The sequence below is a fragment of the Ixodes scapularis genome, unplaced genomic scaffold, assembly GCF_016920785.2.
Source record: "Ixodes scapularis isolate PalLabHiFi unplaced genomic scaffold, ASM1692078v2 PGA_scaffold1__304_contigs__length_218370807, whole genome shotgun sequence".
In the NCBI taxonomy this organism is placed as follows: domain Eukaryota; kingdom Metazoa; phylum Arthropoda; class Arachnida; order Ixodida; family Ixodidae; genus Ixodes; species Ixodes scapularis.
In genome coordinates, this window is record NW_024609846.1 from 107224273 (window position 1) to 107244199 (window position 19927).

A 19927-nucleotide genomic window follows, 5' to 3' on the forward strand; every position below is an offset into this window, starting at 1 on the left:
ACTACGTGGAAGAAACGGGCGACGAACTAGGGAACACCTGGCCCGCGAAAAGTATCGGAGACGCAGACGCCGCTCCCAACCCCCGTCTTCCACGCGGACTTGCCGCGATTAATCACCGATGTTCAGACGCAACCAGGTTGGGACACGCTACCTGAAGTCATTGATGAGACATGGCTGCATGAAAACAATATTAATTCTGCCGCAAAACCTTGTACACTTAATATTCATGAAAACATAACTCTCCTACAATTTCGTACTAGTTTCCCATCCAATGTCCCACAGAAATAGCTTTTCCCGCTTGTTGTTTCACAAAAACATGCTTTGGAAAAGTTTGTGGTGACCACAGTAAAGAAAATAATTAAACCAGTGAACAAAGGCTAGGGCGCAAACGAGCTGGTGGAGATTGAACATTTGACTGAAAATTCCCAGACTGGGACGAGGAGGGACGGACAAACACAAAGTCTCAAACATAGCTTAAATTTATTTGACAACAAAAGGGCTCATATAGGCCTCAAATCCTACAGAAAACACTTGAGACGAGAGAGATAAAGAAAGAGAGAGGCAGAATTGAGAATCCCACGCCGGAATCATGATGCCTATATAAGCCCTTTCGTTGTCGATTAAATATCAACTGTGTTTTAGACGTTGTGTCTGTCCGTCCCTTCTCATTCCAGTCTCGGAGTATTTAGTCAAAATATTGAACCGCCATCATGGCACCTCGAGCCTTGGAGTGTCGGTACTCTGGTAGCATTCACTGACTGTAACAGTAGCCATATAATGAGCTTTCATTTTTCAACTCGTCGCTGAATGGTGGCGCTTTTAGTGTATTTTGCTCGGTTTCGGTAGACGCCAGCGGCCCAGGTTTCAAGGATGAGTTTTCACAATTAAGTGTTTTAGTAACATTGAATTCAATACTCTAACATTGAAGTGCAGAGTTCGCAGCCGCGTGCAGTGCCAACTTTGTGGCGCACGCAGCAATGCAATGGTGAACAAGCGAACTTCCTGAAATACGAGCAATATGCACATGTAATCCGTTAAGCAAAATGCTTTAAAAGGTTTTCCTTACGAAAACGGCTCTTTCTTTAACGAGCAAACTTTTTCTATGATCTTCAGAAATTATGCGCAGACGTGAGATTTGGTCATCGAAGCATAAGTTCATGATTCCTCATGCTCAACAGCTGATTGCAATCTGGGCATTATACATGATTGTTGAAATAGCTGGACTCAGCCAACCAATACCATCATGTGGTGAGTATAAATATTTTTTGTTGCATACTTTTTTTTACGCGTTATATATTACTTCGACAAAGTGTTTAAATAAGCACTGGCAGCCGTGATCACCTGTCGTGATTGACTAGCGCTGTTTTAAGGTCAGTATTGCGTCGATTACCATTTGCGAGCCAAACAAAAAAGTTGGCGAATAAAGAGCGAGTAGGCCTGCAGTATTTACAAGCGCGAAGCAAGCCGCTGACTATCTTCTCACGAGTAACAGGCGGAAGAGGAATAAAAAGATAGGACCCGGATGCTTCGTACTTAAACGCCACTACCTTAATGGGGATTTTTTAATGTAAGAACTAATCATTTTATATCTATGAGCAAAAATAACACGTCATAATGAGATTCGGAGTGCCCAGACAAAAAAAAAAAAAAAAGGTTCTACAAAGAAAATTAAAAAAAAACGAAAAAAAAAACGCTAGGGAGTAAAGACAGAGGTTGCATTGCCAGAGATTTTAACAAATATGGATGTGCGAATAAATGTGAACTCTCTCGCCGGTCAATGCCTGGCTGATATTCTTTTAGCGGCATCTCTGACCTCTGAACATGCCCATTAACACAATAGTTGCTGCTCCGGTTCGTTTTAGATGTGTCCAACAGCGTTCCAACACTATAATTGCTTCGTTAGCGTTGGCGGTCAGCTGTGATAGAAATCGTTCATGGCGCTGTGCCGGTAGCCACTCATCGTTAAACAGCCATACCATCTGTCTAAGGTTGATCATTCGCCGTCTAAGTCGCTTATGGTTACTAAGCCCTAAACGTGGTCGGTGAATACGAAGTGCTTAGTTAGCTCTGATTACCACGACCTACCACTTGATCATTTTAAGAGGTGAAGTCAAATGTCGGAGGTAATAATATTCTAGTAACGTACGGCGAATACGGCTTAGGGTGATTCCACAGAAAGTAAGAATACTATAAAATAAAGACATTAAATAAACAAGTTATTTCTTCTAGATAACGCCATCGGCCGTGGCAGATCTAAGACTATGAGCGTTAAACTACAATTACCAAATGAATGCCAGAAATTAACTACTGTAAAATTCTTCATTTTCGCGGCCCCCTTTTTTTTTTTGCGAATTGGTCACTGAGGACATAATCGCGGCAACTAAATTTCGCGAATTTCAGACGCTTGCATCGAAACTCTTCAGGATCGAAATTTTCACGTGCACTTAAATTTCGAGAATTTTTTTATGCGCGAAATTTGCTAAAATTAAGGGCTCGCGAATATTAAGGGTTTTACGGTAATTATATTCAGAAATGTTTGCATTAGCCGGCACATTTTAATAAGTTAATTTTTGCCTTTTGGCAAATTTTGTCATTGCTGTTACAATTCAGTGAGCTACATTCTGCTCCGAGAAACTCTCTAGCATCTGTCCCGAAGATAAGACTCCGTTGCGGGTAGCAAATCTTCGCGAACCGATCTGAGAATGTCGCATAATCTGAAATCACGTGGTCATATAGGTCATGGCGCTGGGCGCCACAATTTGATATATCCTCAGGAGTGCAGATTTAGGCACAGTCTTTACTAGTTTTCGTATGATTGGCAACAAACAGCCTCACATCCTTATGAGAATTCCCACAATAATAAGAGGACAGCATCAAAAAGGGCGAAGACAGTCAGCAGACAATCAACGAATATCTCCTTGGAATTTGCCAGCTAAGGAGAATATGGCAAAAGTTAGTAAAAAGCTTCTAGTCATTAATTCATGAATAATCACCTTATACCCATAATTTGACTTCCGCCTGCTGCGGTCCTTACCTTTATCCCAAAGAAATCGCTGTTTTAAGCTTACTTTAAAATAAATATATCAGTTGCCATGGTAACAATTTGCATATTTTCTGCTAACTATTAGATAAATGTTGCATCTCGTCTAAGTGTCTATTACGTTTCTATTTCACTAGGTGTGCCCGGAAAAAATGTATGTCGTACAGACGCCTGTAAACAAAGAGGTGAGAATACACACTGACATACGTTGGGTATTATAAACATATAAAGTATTTTGTTATATGTTGTAGACGTGGTGATAGCTTTTTAATTAAATTATTATAATTGTAGTGTTTCTTAAAGTGGTGTTTAGTAAATTTCCCACCACTCTGTAAAGAGGAAGAAGCGGGGTGGGAGCCAGGGGAAGAGGCTGGGGCAGTGATGAAAACTCAGGTTTGCGAATCCGCCTCGCTCTGGGAATCCCACAATACGCCTCGACACAAGAGGTCATCGGCATGGTGTCATGCCACACTCTATACGAACTCAGAACACTACAACCCACAACGCGCCAAGACATTCAAACAAGGTTGGCAGATATTATTCCTCATTTACTACTATACCTCAGTACTAGAGGCAACCACCAGAGTCACCCCCACTGGATGCCCTGCCCAACATCCTGGCAAAGCTACTACCGCGGAACATGGACCCAGACAGAAAGAAAAAAGCGGCGGAAATTTCGAGCGCGCGGTCTAACAAAAAGTTTACAGACCTTAAAACGAGAGGAAACTGGAATTTATTTTAGGTAAGCGAGTCTTAAGTCCGATACCAACACAGGAAGAAGGGCTTATCCCCCCCCCCCCCCCCCCCCCCCCCAACAACGCAAACATGTAGTAGAGTACCCACCAGCCATCGCAGCCTCAGAGGAGCAAGTAATTTCCCTAGCAATAGAGGATATCTGATTCCAAACGTACATCCAGCCCCCAACATTAACAATCTCAGACTCTTAAGATGCTCATCGCAGCTACGTACCCAATCAAGTCAACTTTTATACACGCACCTTCCTCACTTTCATATTGCAACCCTACCCTTACCATCATTTGCGTTTAGTGTGCACCAGGCCACGCCTCAATGCAGGGTACAGCAAGAGCAAACGTGTTGACTTAAGTTCCAGTTCCTGTACCCATCCCCCGTCCCTTTCGCTGGCCTAACCTAGACATACTGTCCTAATAACAGAGAGTTATCGACTAAAACATCGCCGCACGCTACTACTCGCATAACGCGCCGACCTCAGCCGAGGCGATGCACAACTCATCAGACAGGTATAGACATTTTCACTGCCGTCGCACAACATCCTCCAAAGTATTCACCGGCGCCACACCCGTCCCTGTTGACAGACCTATGGCATCTACTCCTCGAAGCACCACGCATACTGAGCGTGCCCCCTGTACCCTCTACCTTCCTTCTTCCCCCTGACATCACCAACTGTAAGGAGTGGTTTGCTCCATCCGCAGGAATTACGTGGCTATTGAAGCCCTCGCTGATCACGCTAGGCCGTCTCGGCGCAAGTTGCAAAAAGAATATGAGAACCTGACACTACTTAAACACCTCTAGGAGACCATGGCCGGGTTTTTCTTCATGTAAATAAGGTTGATTTGCTCTCTCTTATATTCTGGAATATTTTCAGGAAGGGCGACTTTACCTCGACCATCACACCTCAAAACACTTTGATTATTCATACACACTACTGTGGGGTATAAATAATTTTAACCCTTACCATTTTTTTGAGCGACAGACAAAATATTTACTCAATGGTGTACTTAATCAACACCACCTAAACTATTCAATGCCTAAAAACACCCTCCTCTTTCTCCATGGAACGCCATCACAATCAAAAGGAACAATCAAAAGGCGCTTACTCGGAAATTGACCTCAAACCGATGCCGAGCGTTTTTGGACACGTTGAATTGGACATGAGACCCAGCCGAACGCCAACATAGCGCTCGTATTCAATGAGTCTCTTCCAAGACCAGAATTGTTACCGAAGGCACCGCTCTTCTAGAAATGGAATCAGTCCCCGTATGTGAGCTAGAAGTAGAATTCAACATCCCAAGAATGAAAAAAAATCCCAATTGCAGTTTATAGACCCAGACTGAAAGAGACATGCGTGATTACACGCAAAGAAGAAAAGATGGCCAGTTCAAAATCAATCAATCAATCAATCCTTTATTTCACATCAGAAACTGATGTAGGCTGCAGGGGCAAAAAGTCAAAAGTTTGACTTGACAAGGCCTCTGCAGCCTTACAATTGGCACACGGCGACATACTACACATGAAGTAATAACATTAAGTTTTCAGCTTTTAACATTAAGCAAATAAATAAATAAATAAATAATTTTAAAAAAAGACCCAGAAGAACAGCATAAGTTAAACACGCTGTGAAAGATAAAAAAAAATCATATACATATATATATATATATATATATATATATATATATATATATACACATACACATATACATATGTATATACAGTCATATATATACAGGCATACATACACACACATACATACATACACATCATACACACGCGCATATACACACATATATATAAGCACATCGCATATTTAGGTACATGACAGGACTAAAAATAATAATCGTACTACCTCAAGGATAACTGAAACATACAGAACACACGACCTCACAATACAAGCGAAATTTTAATACAGGAAAAAATTTCTAATTGTACTAAGATTCAGTCTCTCGATATTTGTTAAATTATGCTTCTGAAGTTTATTTAGAATAAATGGAAGATTATACCTTAGCATTTGGTATCTTAGCAAATGGTATCCCGATCGTATGAGACAACAAAAGAAAAGTCTAGAGGAAACTGGACGGAGATGACCAATGAACTACCACTCTCAAGATATCGGATACCTCCGCGCTATACGCTCATTCTAAACCTCTTCGCCTTAGTCAAACTTTTAAAATTAGAAATCCAACAAGTTATCGGAAATATTCAGTCAGTGCAAGTCTTGTGCGACTAGATTGACACTGCAATCAACAAAAAACGAGATACTGCTTGAAAATGACAAGTGTAAATACTGGTAAAGCTACCAAATAAAACTGCTCTGGCAATTGACGGATTCGTAAACTATACACAGTTGCAGAGGACATTTTTAAAGCAAGATTTCTGGTCGAAAACAACATAATTTAAGGACACATGGCATGGTTGCTGGTAGTAAGAAGAGTAAATAACTCCTACCACACCGACAAGCTCAGGCTATTGTATGACGATGTCGAGTTTGAAATTTGAAGCTCTGGGGCACTCGGGGTTTGCTCGCGCACCAACGAAGCACTGCTACAAACACTTTGTCAAAAAGCTGCGTCATCATATCTTGATTTTTTTAATACCATCGAAATCAAGTAACGGAAGACACAAACGAAGGCAACTAGTTGAAAAAGACTACTCAACTTTTTTAAAAGGGAAATCAAAACCGGAAAGCGTTATCACCATTGTTACATTATCGTCCGTCGCGCAGGCGGTCTGCGCTCCGCGCTGGGAACGACCACTCTGGTCACTGTCCAGTGCATGACGTAACTTTATTTCCACGAGCCCCAATGATATCGCCCGATGTTGGGGCATCAAAACAAAAGGGTGTTATCGCCAAATAACAACAGTAACATCTGGACATGTAACTTTGACAGATTCCACCGTAATGATGACGATACAAAATTTCTTCTTCTCTTAATGTGATCTAAACATTTGATCACATGAACACATTTGAACACATGGTCTAAACATTTCACCATTTTATGCACGCACAAAACTGTATGTTCAAATACAGTTTTTTCCCCAGATAAATTGAACATTGGAATCTGCTACCCGGTAACATTCGTTCATTACCTCCAGACGGCTTTCTGTGTGCGGTTGACAGCGGTTTATCCTGTTTTACGATGTTTTGATTTTTCTGTCTTATTCAATATTGAATTCTGTGCACTGTGAGTTTTCTCCCCACTCCTGCAATAGCCCCAACGGGGCTGCAGTATGTATAAATAAATAAATAAATAAATAAATAAATACTGAAACCGCTGGATAGTGTTCCGGGTCCGCGTAGACCTCGGTTCTTGAACGCCGGCGTTTCTTGAACGCCGGCGTCTGAAGCCTCTGGCTGCCTTGCCGGTTCCTGGTCCACTTGTGGTCCCCCGGGTTCCGGTTTGGAAGGTCTATCGAGTCAGCCTGGCGGCCTTCCTGGGAACCCACCGGGCCGTGCCTGGAGCGAACCTGGTCCCGATGTCGACGAACCGTTCTCCCCGGAGTCTCGATGACTAACATTCTTGAGTTCAGATTGAACGTGGCCGTGCCTGGTGACAATTTGTCGGCTGTAAAAAAGTTCTGGACCCATACTTCTGCTCCGTGGTCCCCGGATTCTGCTTCTTCCTGCACATTGTCGTGGAACACGGGGCATGATTGTACACATATATCCAAGCGTGACCAAATTCGGTAGCCTAGAAGTAGTTCCCACGGGGATGTATTACCTGGGAGGGGCGTCCTGCGGTAGTTGATGAGCAACTATGCCGGCTTCTTTTCTAAATCTCCCTTTTTCATCCTTGCGAGGCCGTTCTTAATTGTTCCAATGGCGGGTTCCGCCAGCACGTTAGATTCGGGGTAATATGGTGCACTGCGGAGACGCCATACATTGTTACTGTTAATGAAGTTTTCGAAGTGTTGGCTTATAAACCAGCACCCACTGCCTGTAACTACCGTTTTTGGGCGTTCAGATCTGCTAGATATTTCTCGTAATTGATTTACTGTGGCTTCAGCAGTAGTGGTTCGCATAATAGAAACTTCCATTCACTTCGAGTGCGAGTATATATTATTTAACAGCATTTTGTCATGAATGGGCACCGCCAAATCAATATGCAGTATCGACCGTCTTTCTTCCGCTTCTGGCCATTTCACTGGTGAGCACTTGGGGGGCATTGGGGCGGCTTCTATGCACTCTTGACAGTTCCGCTCAGTAGTTACACCTCACCGTCAAGTCCGGGACACCAGAACGATGACCGATTCTTCCTCTTCATGGCAGTGATCCTTTGGTGTGATTCGTGTAGCAGCATCAGCATCTCCTGGCGGCCCTTGGTTGGGATCACGAGGCGCCGGCCCCAGTAGAGTAACACCTGGTACACAGACAACTCGAGCTTACTGTAAAAGTACGGTTACAAGAACGACCAACTTTCTGGCAACACATGGGGTCAGCCGTTTTGAACATACTTCATGGTTTCGAACAAAGTGACGTCCGTTCATGTCAGGTCTTTCAAACTCTGTGCGAAAATAAAGGTGTCGTCTACCGGGGTCACCGTTAACACGAATTCTGGAGGCTCTTCCCCTGGTGGCCCATGCTGGGGCATTGGCAGGCGACTCAATGCATCGGCGGTCGCGTTTTGTTTCCCTGGCCGAAATCCAATACTGTACAGAAAATCGCTCAGCAGCAAGGCCCACCGTTGAATCCCCCCGGAAGCCAGCAACGGAATTGGCCGGTCTTCTCGTAGCAGGCACATCAATGGCTGAAGATCCGTGACTAAGATACATCTGCGGCTTAGTAGATTGCCCGGAATTTGGTGACGCCAACTACTAAAGCCAGGACCTCCATTTCCAGTTGTGAATATTGTCTTTCCGCTGGCGTGAGCGTTCGGGTTCGAAACGTTATCGGCTCATCGATACCTTGAGCTTTGTAGGACAACACGGCTCCAACTCCGGTGGTTGACGCGTCAGATTCTAATCAGAGAGGCATGTTAGGGTCGAAAAATGTTGGGACCGACGACGTCAGGAAGACCGCTTTTGCCCGTTTCGCGGCTTCCTCTTCCAGCGGCCCCCAGCGCCACTTTTGATATTTCTCGAGCAGCTCGTATAACGGTGCTAACAAGGTAGACATCTTGGGAAGGAACCGGGGGTAATATGCGAGCACCCCAGGAAAGAGGGCAGCTCGGTTACATTCGTGGGTTTTGGTGCCTCTCTGATGGCTTCCAATGTCTTCTCCATCGGTTAAAGGACTTTTTTGTCAATCCTATGGCCCAAGTTAGTGATGTCTGGTTTCCTAAACTGACATTTCGATCGCCGAGGCTTGACACCCATGTCCCGGAAACGCTGCAGCACACGCCTTAAAATGTCGGTTCCTTGTTGCTCTGCCACTAGAACATCGTCTAAGTACACCTGTACTCCCCCTTGTCCTGGCAATATGCTTTCCATCTTCCTTTGAAAAATCAACGGCGCCGAGGCAATTCCAAACGGCAGACGATTAAAACAATAAAGCTTTCGGTGCGTGTTGATAACCGTTAGTTTCCTAGATTTTTTGCCTAGTTCCACCTGGGTGTAGGCGTCTCGGAGATCTGATGTGCTGAATACTGACCTAGCTCGCAGCGAAGCAAGCATAGCCGCTATATTCCGTAAAGGATATTGCTTGTTATTGCATGCCGCGTTCGCCGTCGGGGTTGCCCAGTCAAACTCGGGGCTGCCCACTTAGAATGACTGGCAGGTGAAAGCACTCTAGACTTTATTAACCGATCTATCTTCTTGGAGCCTTTTTCGCGAAGAGCGTAAGGAAGTAGCCCTGCCTTTATAAACTTGGGCACCGCCGCTTCTTTCTCGTGCAGGTGTACTGGTGCTCCCTTGATGGTCCCCAGTCCAGGCTCAAATAGGTCTCGGTACTCGATGAGAAGGTTTCCTACACCGTCCGGTGGTCCTAAAACGACACTTGACACTGTGGAGTCGAGCAAGTTCAACCTTGCAATCACGTCTCGACTGCAAAGCCTTAGTCCCTCGTAATCCACAACCACCAGTGACACTGGTACGATGACGTCTTGAATGGCCGCTCTCATGTGTGGCTCCCTGAGAACGGGTAGCTTCCCCAAGTAGCACCGGAGTCGCAGTTTGCTTTCGGACAGCGCCGGCCAACGCTCCTTGTGCTGACGGGAAACCTCACGCGAACTAACACAAACTGGGTAGCCAGCGTCCACTTGCATCCCCGGTCCAAATGCCCACAGAGCACCCACAGAGAATTTGTGTGGGGTCCTACATAGCTCTATGGGACACCTGTGGGTCTCTGTAGGACTCCCAAAATCCTTGTGGGGATGGGGCTGTGGGTCTATGGGACATGTGGGAAACTCTGTGGGTTGCTTTCTGTAACCCACACAGCCTGTGGGGATAGGGCTGTGGGTCTACGAGACATGTGGGGATAGGGCTGTGGGTCTACGAGACATGTGGGAGGCTGTGCGGGTTACTTTTTGTAACCGACACATCCTGCGGGTATAGTACTAGTTTCTATGGGACATTGTGTCGATGGCTTTAGGTAATTCACGCCATGTGATCAGGACCATGGGCTTTATGAGACAAGCGGGACACTGTGTGGGAGACTGTAGGTATCCTACACATACTCAGTGAGCACTCTAAGAAGTCTGTGGGAAACCTTCAGGGACCCTATGTACTAGTCATGTTGCTGAAAATGTGAAAAAGTACTCAGCCCTAGGCAGCTTGCATTTTAGTATGCGACAGTAAGCTAAAACAGCTGCTTTCTTACGTTAACTCATGCCCACCAGCACATATGCTTTTGAGAAGAAACTATATATACATTACAGAATCTTTCGCTCATGCGTCACAGCTCATTCTGACAGTTTTTCTTTAGTCAACATTACTCTGAAGTTGCCAGTCTTGTGTTCTGGATTGTTCTGGCCTTATCAGACATATGTTCTGCGTTAATATGAGTACTCACAGGTTGTCATTAGTAACAACAGGTATAAATAGGCAGTTCTGAGGAAAACATGCACAATGAGGACTTGACTGGACTCTGTATGTTTATTTTATATGCAGATCCAATGGCCATAGAATGAGACAAGAAAAACAAGTACAATAACAGCTCTACATGACAAAACAATCATTCCACGGCAGGATGGCAACTGAATCTAACATAAAGGCAGTTTCTCAAACCACAGAATATGACGTTCGACTGCAAAGCGAATAGAAGGACAAATAGTTTTCTTTGAATGAGATGCATATATCTATATTACACATATTATCAGATACCATATTTCAAATTTGCACTGTAATGACTAAGTGTCAGTGAAGCCCATGTGTTCACAATATTCATAAAATACTACAAGAATTCACGTTTCAGAGAAGTGTTGCATAAAGTTGAGTGAGGGGGGTATAAGAGAACATTGAAAGCATGCACACAAGTATGCATCAAAGTATGGCATTCAAATGGGGAATGGGTGTCCAAGTGTGTTGCCTCACTGCAGCTTGGAGAATGAGAAGGGAAAGCATGCATTGCAGAAGCCAGGGATTCTGGGCTCAAAATCCTCTCCCAATATTAAAAGCATAAATAGATTATACAGCAGAATTTTTTCTCAAAATGAGCTAAGTCCACAAACCGTAACTAAGCCAATTTTTGCTAAAATTTGGAAAACGTGTGGGTGTGCATCGTTCCCAAAAATTGCAGCAAGCTGAAATCAGTCATAATATGCAAGGAAAACCATGGTGCAGGTGGCTGCATTATAGGACTAGTTAAAAGCTAATTTTATAAGCAAACATTCTCACGTTATCTCAGTTTCGCTTCACATAAGTTTGGCCCTTAGAAAAAAAAAAAAAAAACTCCTCAAATATGCATGGAACAGGATGTCTACCAACCTGGAAAACCTGGAATTTTCAGGGAATTTCAAATCATCTGGAAAAGTCTGGGAGTTATCAGGAAAACCGTCTGAAAGGTGGTTAAATAGGGGAAAATGACCATTGAAAGTGGCACGGCGGTGCAGAATGAAGTGCAACGGTTGCACATCGGCACACCTATATGCTAAATAATGTTGCTGAAATGCCATCCTTCGACCCACAAACTGTCAGGGAAAAACCTGAAACAGTCAGGGAATTTAAATTCAGTAATTTGATAAACACCCTGATGGAAGCGCAACGGCATTAGGAGGAATTGGTGACCAAGTGTGTTAACGTGCCACAGCACTGGACATGTGGAGGGAAAGCTTGCACTGGAGAAGCAAGGGATTCTGGGCTACATCCACCTACCATTGAAAGTATAAATATAAATGGAAGCTCAATGGCATTTAAAGAGAAGGATCTGTGGTCAAGTGTGTTAATGCATCAAAGCTCGGAGGACCTGGGGCAAACAATATCAGTACACAAATTCCCCAAGATGCAACCGAAACACTAAAACTGGGAATTGCTAGAGAATTTACGACATCTTGAAAAGTCAGAATAATCGGGAAAACCACCAAGCAGCTAGCTGAAGTCGGGAAAAACAGCCAATTTAAGTGGCATGGTGGCATGCAACGAAGCACCACGGTGCATCGGCATACCCGCACTGAACATAATGTAAAATACCAAGCAAGTGCCCACTCAAACTTTGGAGATAATTGCAAAAAAAGCGGATGGGCCCCTCTCCGCTCATCAGTTTTACATATAAATGTACTCTCCGTATTTTCTCAGATCCTACAAATTTGGGAATGGGCGCTTAGTGTGGTGTGGGCGGACGCACGGTATTCTACCGTAGTCAGCGAAAACTTGGAAAAGTCAGAGAATTTGAAAGAAGCAATTCAGAAGGCACCCTGAACAAGCAGACAAATTAAAAATAAAACTGGTAACCTATTAAGACTGCAGCCCAGCCTGCATCAGTTAATTTCCAGAAGATTGGGAACCTTACAAACAAACGAAGAGTTCTCGACATCCACTCGCACTGCCTTCCTCAAAAGTGCTGAAACAGCGACCATTTCGAGGGAAGAAAACTCCCCAACTGCAATATGGGGAGCACCACAAAATGCTGCATCCTCAACTTCGAGTACCTCCACAATTAAACCGACTTCCTGTGCACTGTTAAGCCTGTAAGAAAAAATCGAACGAATAATGCCGAACTTTTCGCCTTGAAGAACTACAACAGTGTCATCGCTTCTTTGAGGACGTGAGTATTGAGCTGAATGGTACACAACTCCTCCAGCGATGAATCTTAAGAAGACTGAAAGACATGAAGGAACTGTACCAAGGGCAGTGATAATGCATCGTTTTTCGGCATTACTGAACTTGGACAGCTGTGCTTGGCCCAAAAGAGTTACGCCAGAGACTGTGTCCCCCGAGTGGCACCTTTTCTCATCCTTGAAAAATGCAAGGGATCTCTTCATTACATCCGTTCCTTTAGTTAAGACATAAAAATTTACAGACTGTTTAAGTATAGCTTTGTGTAACACCTGCATAGCTACTCCACGGTTGCCTTTGATAGATTTAACCAAAACGCCATTGTACGACTCAAAGCAGAAGGCCGAATGGGTCCACAAAGGCCCCCAACGAAAAACATCCTTTGCCAAGTGCTGGAGTAAGTGGACGTTGAAAACCATGTTGATGTCCCCATATAGCATATTGTATTTGATCACAAATTCCGTTAACAAAATTTGGGCCATGTTGATGTCGTCCCCTGTAAGTGTGTCCTGAATTAGGCAAAAAATGGAGTGTACAAGAAGAGCGAGGTGCCCAAGGAAGGGTTCTGGCAAAATGCCATAGAGGACCGGCAACGAATAATACAGAAGCCACGACCGGTACTCTTGTGCCTTCCAAAGCTTTCGTTCACTGACCCCCCGGGGAAACCTGCCGAGCTTAGAAGGAGGCTTGATGGCCTTCATTCTGCGATCTACTAGCCTCACGGTTGCCGGATCTCCAAGATAAAACCCCCCTCCGGTGTTGCTGTCGAACCACAAGCTCAAAAGTGTACGAGACACGCCGAGGAGGACGGCATGCATGTAGTCTGGAACAAAGGATTCAATAACGTTAAAAAATGGCAAGTTGAGCAATGCAGACGGACCCTTAAACCCTTTGCAAATAACACCATGTGATGCAGCTTCACGCATGTCACGGATTGCACTTTTCGATTGTCTGTCATCAGCTACCTCTGCAGAGACCGTATAGCGAATTGACCTGTTAACGAGAGATCCAGGGTGCAGGCACCAACCGCAACCAAAATAAGAATTGAATTGCATCATATTTTGTAACAAAGGACGGGCCACCGAATCCACACTGCAGCATACTGCGAAAGCCTTACTTAGCACCTCAGTGCCGTTGCGCTTCCATACAAACCCCTGATCACACAGAACCTTACACTGTTGCACAAAGCTTTTCATGTACAGCTCCATTGGAGGGTGATTCTTTCCGAACCACACACTAGAAAGGATGACATTCCTAAACCTCTCAAAGACCGGGAGTTCATTTATAATAAGTTGAAGTGGCCAGATAGAGCAATTTTTACTTTTAAAGACTGGGCACCCATCTGTGTTAAAGGTAAAAGAAATGTTATTGGGATTTCCGAGAACTGAGAATTTTTTACATAAGTCCTTGTACATATGTCCATCACATATGTCAGAAAATGTGTTGTTTGGTCGATTAAACCTTGTAGTTAAGAAGCTGTGATCAGAAAAACTCTCTAGAACACTTTTCAGCTGAGACGCTAATGAGGCTGTCAAAAAAAAACCAGATCCATCAGATTTCCTAACGTCAAACAACTTTTTACAAATCCGGCACTTCTGTATGTCCTTCTGAACAGTGGAGGTCAATTCAACAGAACAAGATAAACAATAATAAACGAGATCGAAATTCTTACAGAAGTTTAGAGACTTCTCAAACATATAGAGGGAGCTAGGCACAACCGGCCTTCCAAACAAGGTGTTTACCAGAAAAAAGGCGTCCTTCAACCCAGTCATTGAAAGCCCGCTGCGGATTACAAACAAAATAATCAAAATGAGGGCTTCCGCTTTAGTCACCCCCCCACTACAAACACGTTCATCATTGGATGGCACACTTCCTTCCATTCCACAGACAGGCTCCTCATCGGAGGCGTCATGGAATGTGTCGTCCTCACTTGACTCTTCTGAATCGAAGTCGTCTTCTGAAGATTCAGACAAGGAGGAATCCTGTGCAACAAAAATGACATGAATTTATAAAGCCAAATATAGCACAATTTCACAAAATCAACAAACAGTCCTTGCTTTAGAGGACACTGCTATACCAGAAATGTGCAATCAAACAGAGCAATAGACGATTAGCAAAATTCCCAAGCACCGAGGAGAGTGCAGTGAATGTAGCCACACGCACCCGAGAAATCTTTTCAGGTGCCTTTTAAGAAGGGAGAGGCATGTTCAATAGTTCAGTTTGCTGGTTTCTCTAAAAACAAATCTGGAAATGAAGATGCATTTTCAGCCACTTTCTTTTGAAAATGCTCCAACTTTTTACTAATTAATACCTCATTACCTAATTAGGTCAGAAACACTACTACAGCAAGTTTAACTGCTTTCTGTTTATACACGCACTGTTTTTCTTGGTTTCAAATTCAACATAAACCAGCCATAAATAAGAAATGTTACAAAAAGCCTTTTTGTTTGGGTTTTAACTTTTTAACTACACTCAACGTTGTGTTGTCCACCGGGTCATCTGGCTGGGTGCTGGAGTACTCAGTTTCCTGAGACTGAAAACAAAAACTTCCAATGTAAGCAGGGTGCACATATAACCTCTATGTACATCATATAAATCTCCAATGAAGACTTTCTTGGATAACAACATAAATTGAGAGCACGAAACTTTCCAGAATGAATTTACGGCTGACAAAGATATCCGAATTTCAGTATTAATGCATGTCTGCCCATGTGTTTGACACCGTGTCTAACATATCAGGGAATATATTGTGTGCCAATAACTGAGCAAGTGAAAATATCAAAGGGGCACTAAGAGGTTATTGAGAGTGTCTATCCATAGGGATAACTCATTCTATTTAATCTAAGCATCCTAAAAATCTAAAGATCACAACCATGCCGAGCCTATTTTCCTATTAAGAATGCGATCAGTTTGCGAAATGCCCCTTTTTTTAATTTTTGCTGAACACAAAGGGGTGGTGCCAGTGCATTTGAACAAAGCTGAATGACAAAGGTGCTAGTCAGCCAATCATGAGTGATGGTTCCCTCGCAGATTGACCCAAACAGGAAGTCAACACGCAGGCATATTAGAGCGTTAATGTTCCACAGACCATAAGAAATTCCAGACGGAACCCACTGGCACGAGAAAGAAAATGTCTTCCACAAGTGTTGCAAGTGAATTTTTCGGGAAGCAGACGAGCAGACACATCGCTCCCGCACAAAAAGGCAAGGGGAAACTTAGTTTGCAGCAGTGTCTAAATAGCGAACACATGTTAACTTGCACCCCCCTACTACATAATACAACAAAAACATGCATCTTAAAAAAAAGTCTTCAGTGCCCTTTTAATCACTTCATGAGTTAATTATAAAAGGTTGCTTTTAGCCTTCAAAAATATTACAAAGCAATATGGTTACCATTTTAGTGATATGAGAAGGCTATTGTGGACTGCTTGCGCGTAGATTTAGTAGGATATGATGTGATGCGTAGATTTTCTGTGTGATGCATAGATTCAGTAGGAGTGATTTGGCGTGCGTTTCCACAAACACCCTGTATAACCACCACCATGAATGCTGCGGGGACGCATGGAATCACTAGAGCATAGTTATGCAGGTGGCCACATTTGCCCTCACTCTAAATGCGCCAAGAGTTGATGACCAAGATGCCGAGCATCAACAAAATGTGGATGCAAGGGGAACCAATTCCTGTTATGTGATGCCAAAGCCACTTTTGCTGCCTATATTTGCAGGGTCAGTAGGGTCCGACTCATCTGGGGCTCTCAGTATTAACAAGATACCACTTTTATCATCAGTGCCCAAAGGTGCACTTTTAAATGAGCCAATTCTGAAAAATACGTACTAGCAGTGGGGCTTGGTTAGAGGTCCCAGGTTCCTGGGAAGCAGATGAGGGTTCCTGGAATAAAAAAAAGTGATTGCTTCACTAAGGGAATCTATTCCATGAAATAGCAAGCACCTTGGTACACACAATATTTGAGGTATCTTGAAAAACTCAAGTGCAATTGAATCCTTCCCACAGTATGGGTTGCCGGGCTTTGCCTGTGCATGCTCTTTGTTCCGGAGGTCTCCAGTTGACGCCGGACTGCCGACTAGAAAAGCATGGCTTTAATATACAGAGCACTCCACTGCGGTCGTCAAATGTGATTGGGAGTGGGATCATGCTCAGTGCCACAAGCCATTCTTCCTTGCAGTGTCTTTTACCTTGAATCTTCTACTTTCGATTGTTGCAATAAGTGCGCCAGGCACATAGCAGGGGGGAAAGGCGGGGGAGGCAGGCTCCCCCCCCCCCCATCTATAGCAAAATTTTCAGTTTTGCTGGGACCTCCTCTCTCCCATCTTTGGCGGTTTACCATGAGCGGGATCCCGCCCTCAAAATAAAATCCTGCCTGCGTGCCTGAAGAGCGCACTTGTCTTGCTAGCAGTGGCGTAACGAGGGTCAGCGGCACCTGCGGCGGTAGTACGCCGCAACACCCTCCGCTCTCGCGTGGCCCGCTGCGACAGCCCCCCGAGCGCTGCACCCAGGGCGGCCGACACCCCCCGTTCCCCCTTGTGACGCCACTGCTTGCTAGAGCTGTTTAATGATCTACTTTTCAATAAAAATGAATGTTAAGTTTTCTCCTCAAATATTTGTTCTCATTTCTATTTTTTTTTTCTTGCATGAAAACAAAAATCGTTACAAATTATTCTTTTTTTGTTTTGGAGTCTAACCAGAACGGAACATTTTTGTATGAAATGAAACTGAAACCAAACAACAAAAATCTTTTTGTTCCAACACCCTGCCTGTCCATATCACAAGAGTGACCAGACTACAACGAACTTCCAAGACCCTAATCAACAGCAGCCCCCAAGCGCGACAACGGTAGAAGGGGGCGAGCACAACAAAGAACCTTGCTGCATCTATTATCGACCTCACCTAATCAGCTTAGCTTAAGAAAAGCGTGACTGGTGTAGCGCTCAACTGTAAAAGAAGTACGCTTTTGCTATTCAGCAAGTCTGTGTGGTGATCCAAAGTGCAATGCCACTCGCCTCCTCACTCGGCTAAAGTGTTTTAAGCATAAAATATATCTTCATATTTCATGTGACCTTGGCTGCTGCGTGAAAAGCAAGGGGACATCAACACATCAAGAAAATGTACTCGTTCCTCTTGATCGAAAGATCTGCATTATCACAAAATGCGCAAAACAGTTGGCAGTGCAGGTGTGCTTGACATGCCTACCAGCATTGGGTAGCTTGCATGAGGTGCTAGCACTGGTGCCACAGGACGCATGTCAGGTAAAATGCATACTAATCTCCAATGTGAGTTTGCAGCCTCATCAGAGCTGCCAAGGGTTTGGCAAGCTAGGCTACTATATGAGGGGAGTATGCTGGCAGCCGAGACAACTGCTTCCTGCTCTCAGCGTGAAACGCCACTCCACTTTTAGAAAATGGTGCTCGGTTGTGGGCGTTTCAGACGCTGGGTCAAGGTGTGCATCTGTTTAGCCATAGTGAGGGTGACCGTGGCTTGTGAGCCACGCTGAAATTGACTGTACAACCTCCTCCGAGTTCGCCCGAAAGGGCTCTGTGGCCAGGCAGCCAGGCCCGCACCGCTGCACCTCGCCGGGCCGCTGCAAGCACTGCGCCGCCATACAGAGGGCTTCTCTGGTGGTGGTTTTTGCAACCACGCCGCACGAGAGCCAATGGGTGCCTCGTCCCTTGATGATGTGCACCAGCCAATAAGAGAGTAATCCATCAGAGGTTGGCTTCATTTCGCTCCTTTTATAAAGGTGAATTTATCTGCCATTTTGCGTGGCTTTTTGCACGGCTTCAAAGCTGGGATGCTTCAGGTTGTGGTTTCGCTTCGCTCCATTGGGACAGGGGAATTTAGGAGCTGTTTGGCGCAGCTGACGACGTCGGCTCGCTCCATCGGACTGTTAATGCTTTTGCAATAATAAAGATTCAAGGCTGAGGTCTGGTTTTCTCGAGTGCCTAATATCTTGACAAGTCTTACATTAAAAGAACATTTTTTTTTATCAGACCGGCTTGTTTTTTGTTTTGTTTTTTGTGAGAAGATGGGGCGAAAGTATGAATGTACCAAAGGTTTACTTTTGAATTAACCAACCGAAAAAATACATACCAGCAGTGGTGCTTGGTTAGGGGTCCCAGGTACCTGGGAGAGAGGTGAGCTGTCCTGGAATAAAATCGTAACAGCACCTCATTAACCAGAGCGCTGGCTAGGCCAATTTTCGGCCAATTTCGTCATAATCTTTTTTGGGCACGAGCATTTGAACCTCTTGGATAATGTCTACTTTCTTTTGGCCATTTGTATGACTATCAGAGATAGAAGTACTTTGCGATAAAGAGTAACTGCCACATTCATTTGGACAAAGTCTGAAAATTGGTTTATGTCCTCATTGAACCATGCAAACCAAACTTGCACCGGAGGTGTCCAGGGATCCGTGTCATGGCGACCAGAAGTCGCTTAATAAAAACTTGCACAGCTATACACGCTTGCAGGCGTGGCCTTTGGGCACCGCTAAAACCAATGAATAAGCTTCATTTCAGAGTAGCGAAACTAAGGTATGGTGACTCGGCAGTTACTAGTGAAGCAGAGTAGCGGCAGCCATTTTGTTACCTAAGCTTTAGAGGCGTTAGAGTAGCTGCACTAAGTATGGTGGCTAGAGAGATGCTAGTGAAGCAGAGTAGTGGCGAGCATTTGGTTGCCTGGCGGTAAACAGAAAAGAGCATTGATGCATAAAAGCGTACTCCCTTTAGTAACAGTAGGCGCCGCCACCTCGCTTGTTGGGGTGTGCATGGCATGCCCCGAAGCGCACCCCAGCTAGTAAGACGGTGGCACCAACAGGCCATGCTTGTTAAGTGTGTACACCAAAGTAGTTTTAGTAATGTTGGCTGGTGCATACACTCGAAGAAAACCAGGCATGCTAATTTCATAAGTGAGAAAATAATATTGAAAGCATGGCCGGGACACTCAAAATCAGGCAATTTAGTATAAAAA

General features: G+C 44.3%; 2 protein-coding genes and 1 long non-coding RNA gene across 3 annotated transcripts in view; 1 reads left to right on the forward strand and 2 right to left on the reverse strand.

Annotated features, from left to right (window-relative positions):
* The first annotated feature begins 1118 nt into the window (after positions 1–1118).
* The window catches only part of LOC120841963 (neprilysin-1-like), a 118628-nt gene continuing 99819 nt past the window's right edge, over positions 1119–19927 (forward strand). The window contains exons 1-2 of the mRNA XM_040212951.1: positions 1119–1248; positions 3178–3225. Coding sequence (XP_040068885.1) covers positions 1119–1248; positions 3178–3225 — 178 coding nt within the window. The remainder of the gene's footprint in view (positions 1249–3177; positions 3226–19927) is intronic.
* On the reverse strand, positions 12291–13830 carry LOC120841959. The gene has a single exon (XM_040212949.2). It carries the CDS (start codon positions 13759–13761, stop codon positions 12646–12648), a length of 1116 nt encoding a protein of 371 aa, XP_040068883.1. The 5' UTR covers positions 13762–13830; the 3' UTR covers positions 12291–12645.
* LOC120840052 lies at positions 15420–19635 on the reverse strand. The gene is made up of 3 exons (XR_006077790.1): positions 19049–19635; positions 16778–16831; positions 15420–15476 (listed from the first exon to the last, which is right to left on the reverse strand). It is a non-coding gene; the product is annotated as an uncharacterized LOC120840052 (long non-coding RNA).

What these genes read in the sequence shown, in the direction of transcription:
- LOC120841959 (XM_040212949.2), bottom strand. Translation starts at nt 13,761, where the DNA reads ATGCATGCCGTCCTCCTCGGCGTGTCTCGTACACTTTTGAGCTTGTGG.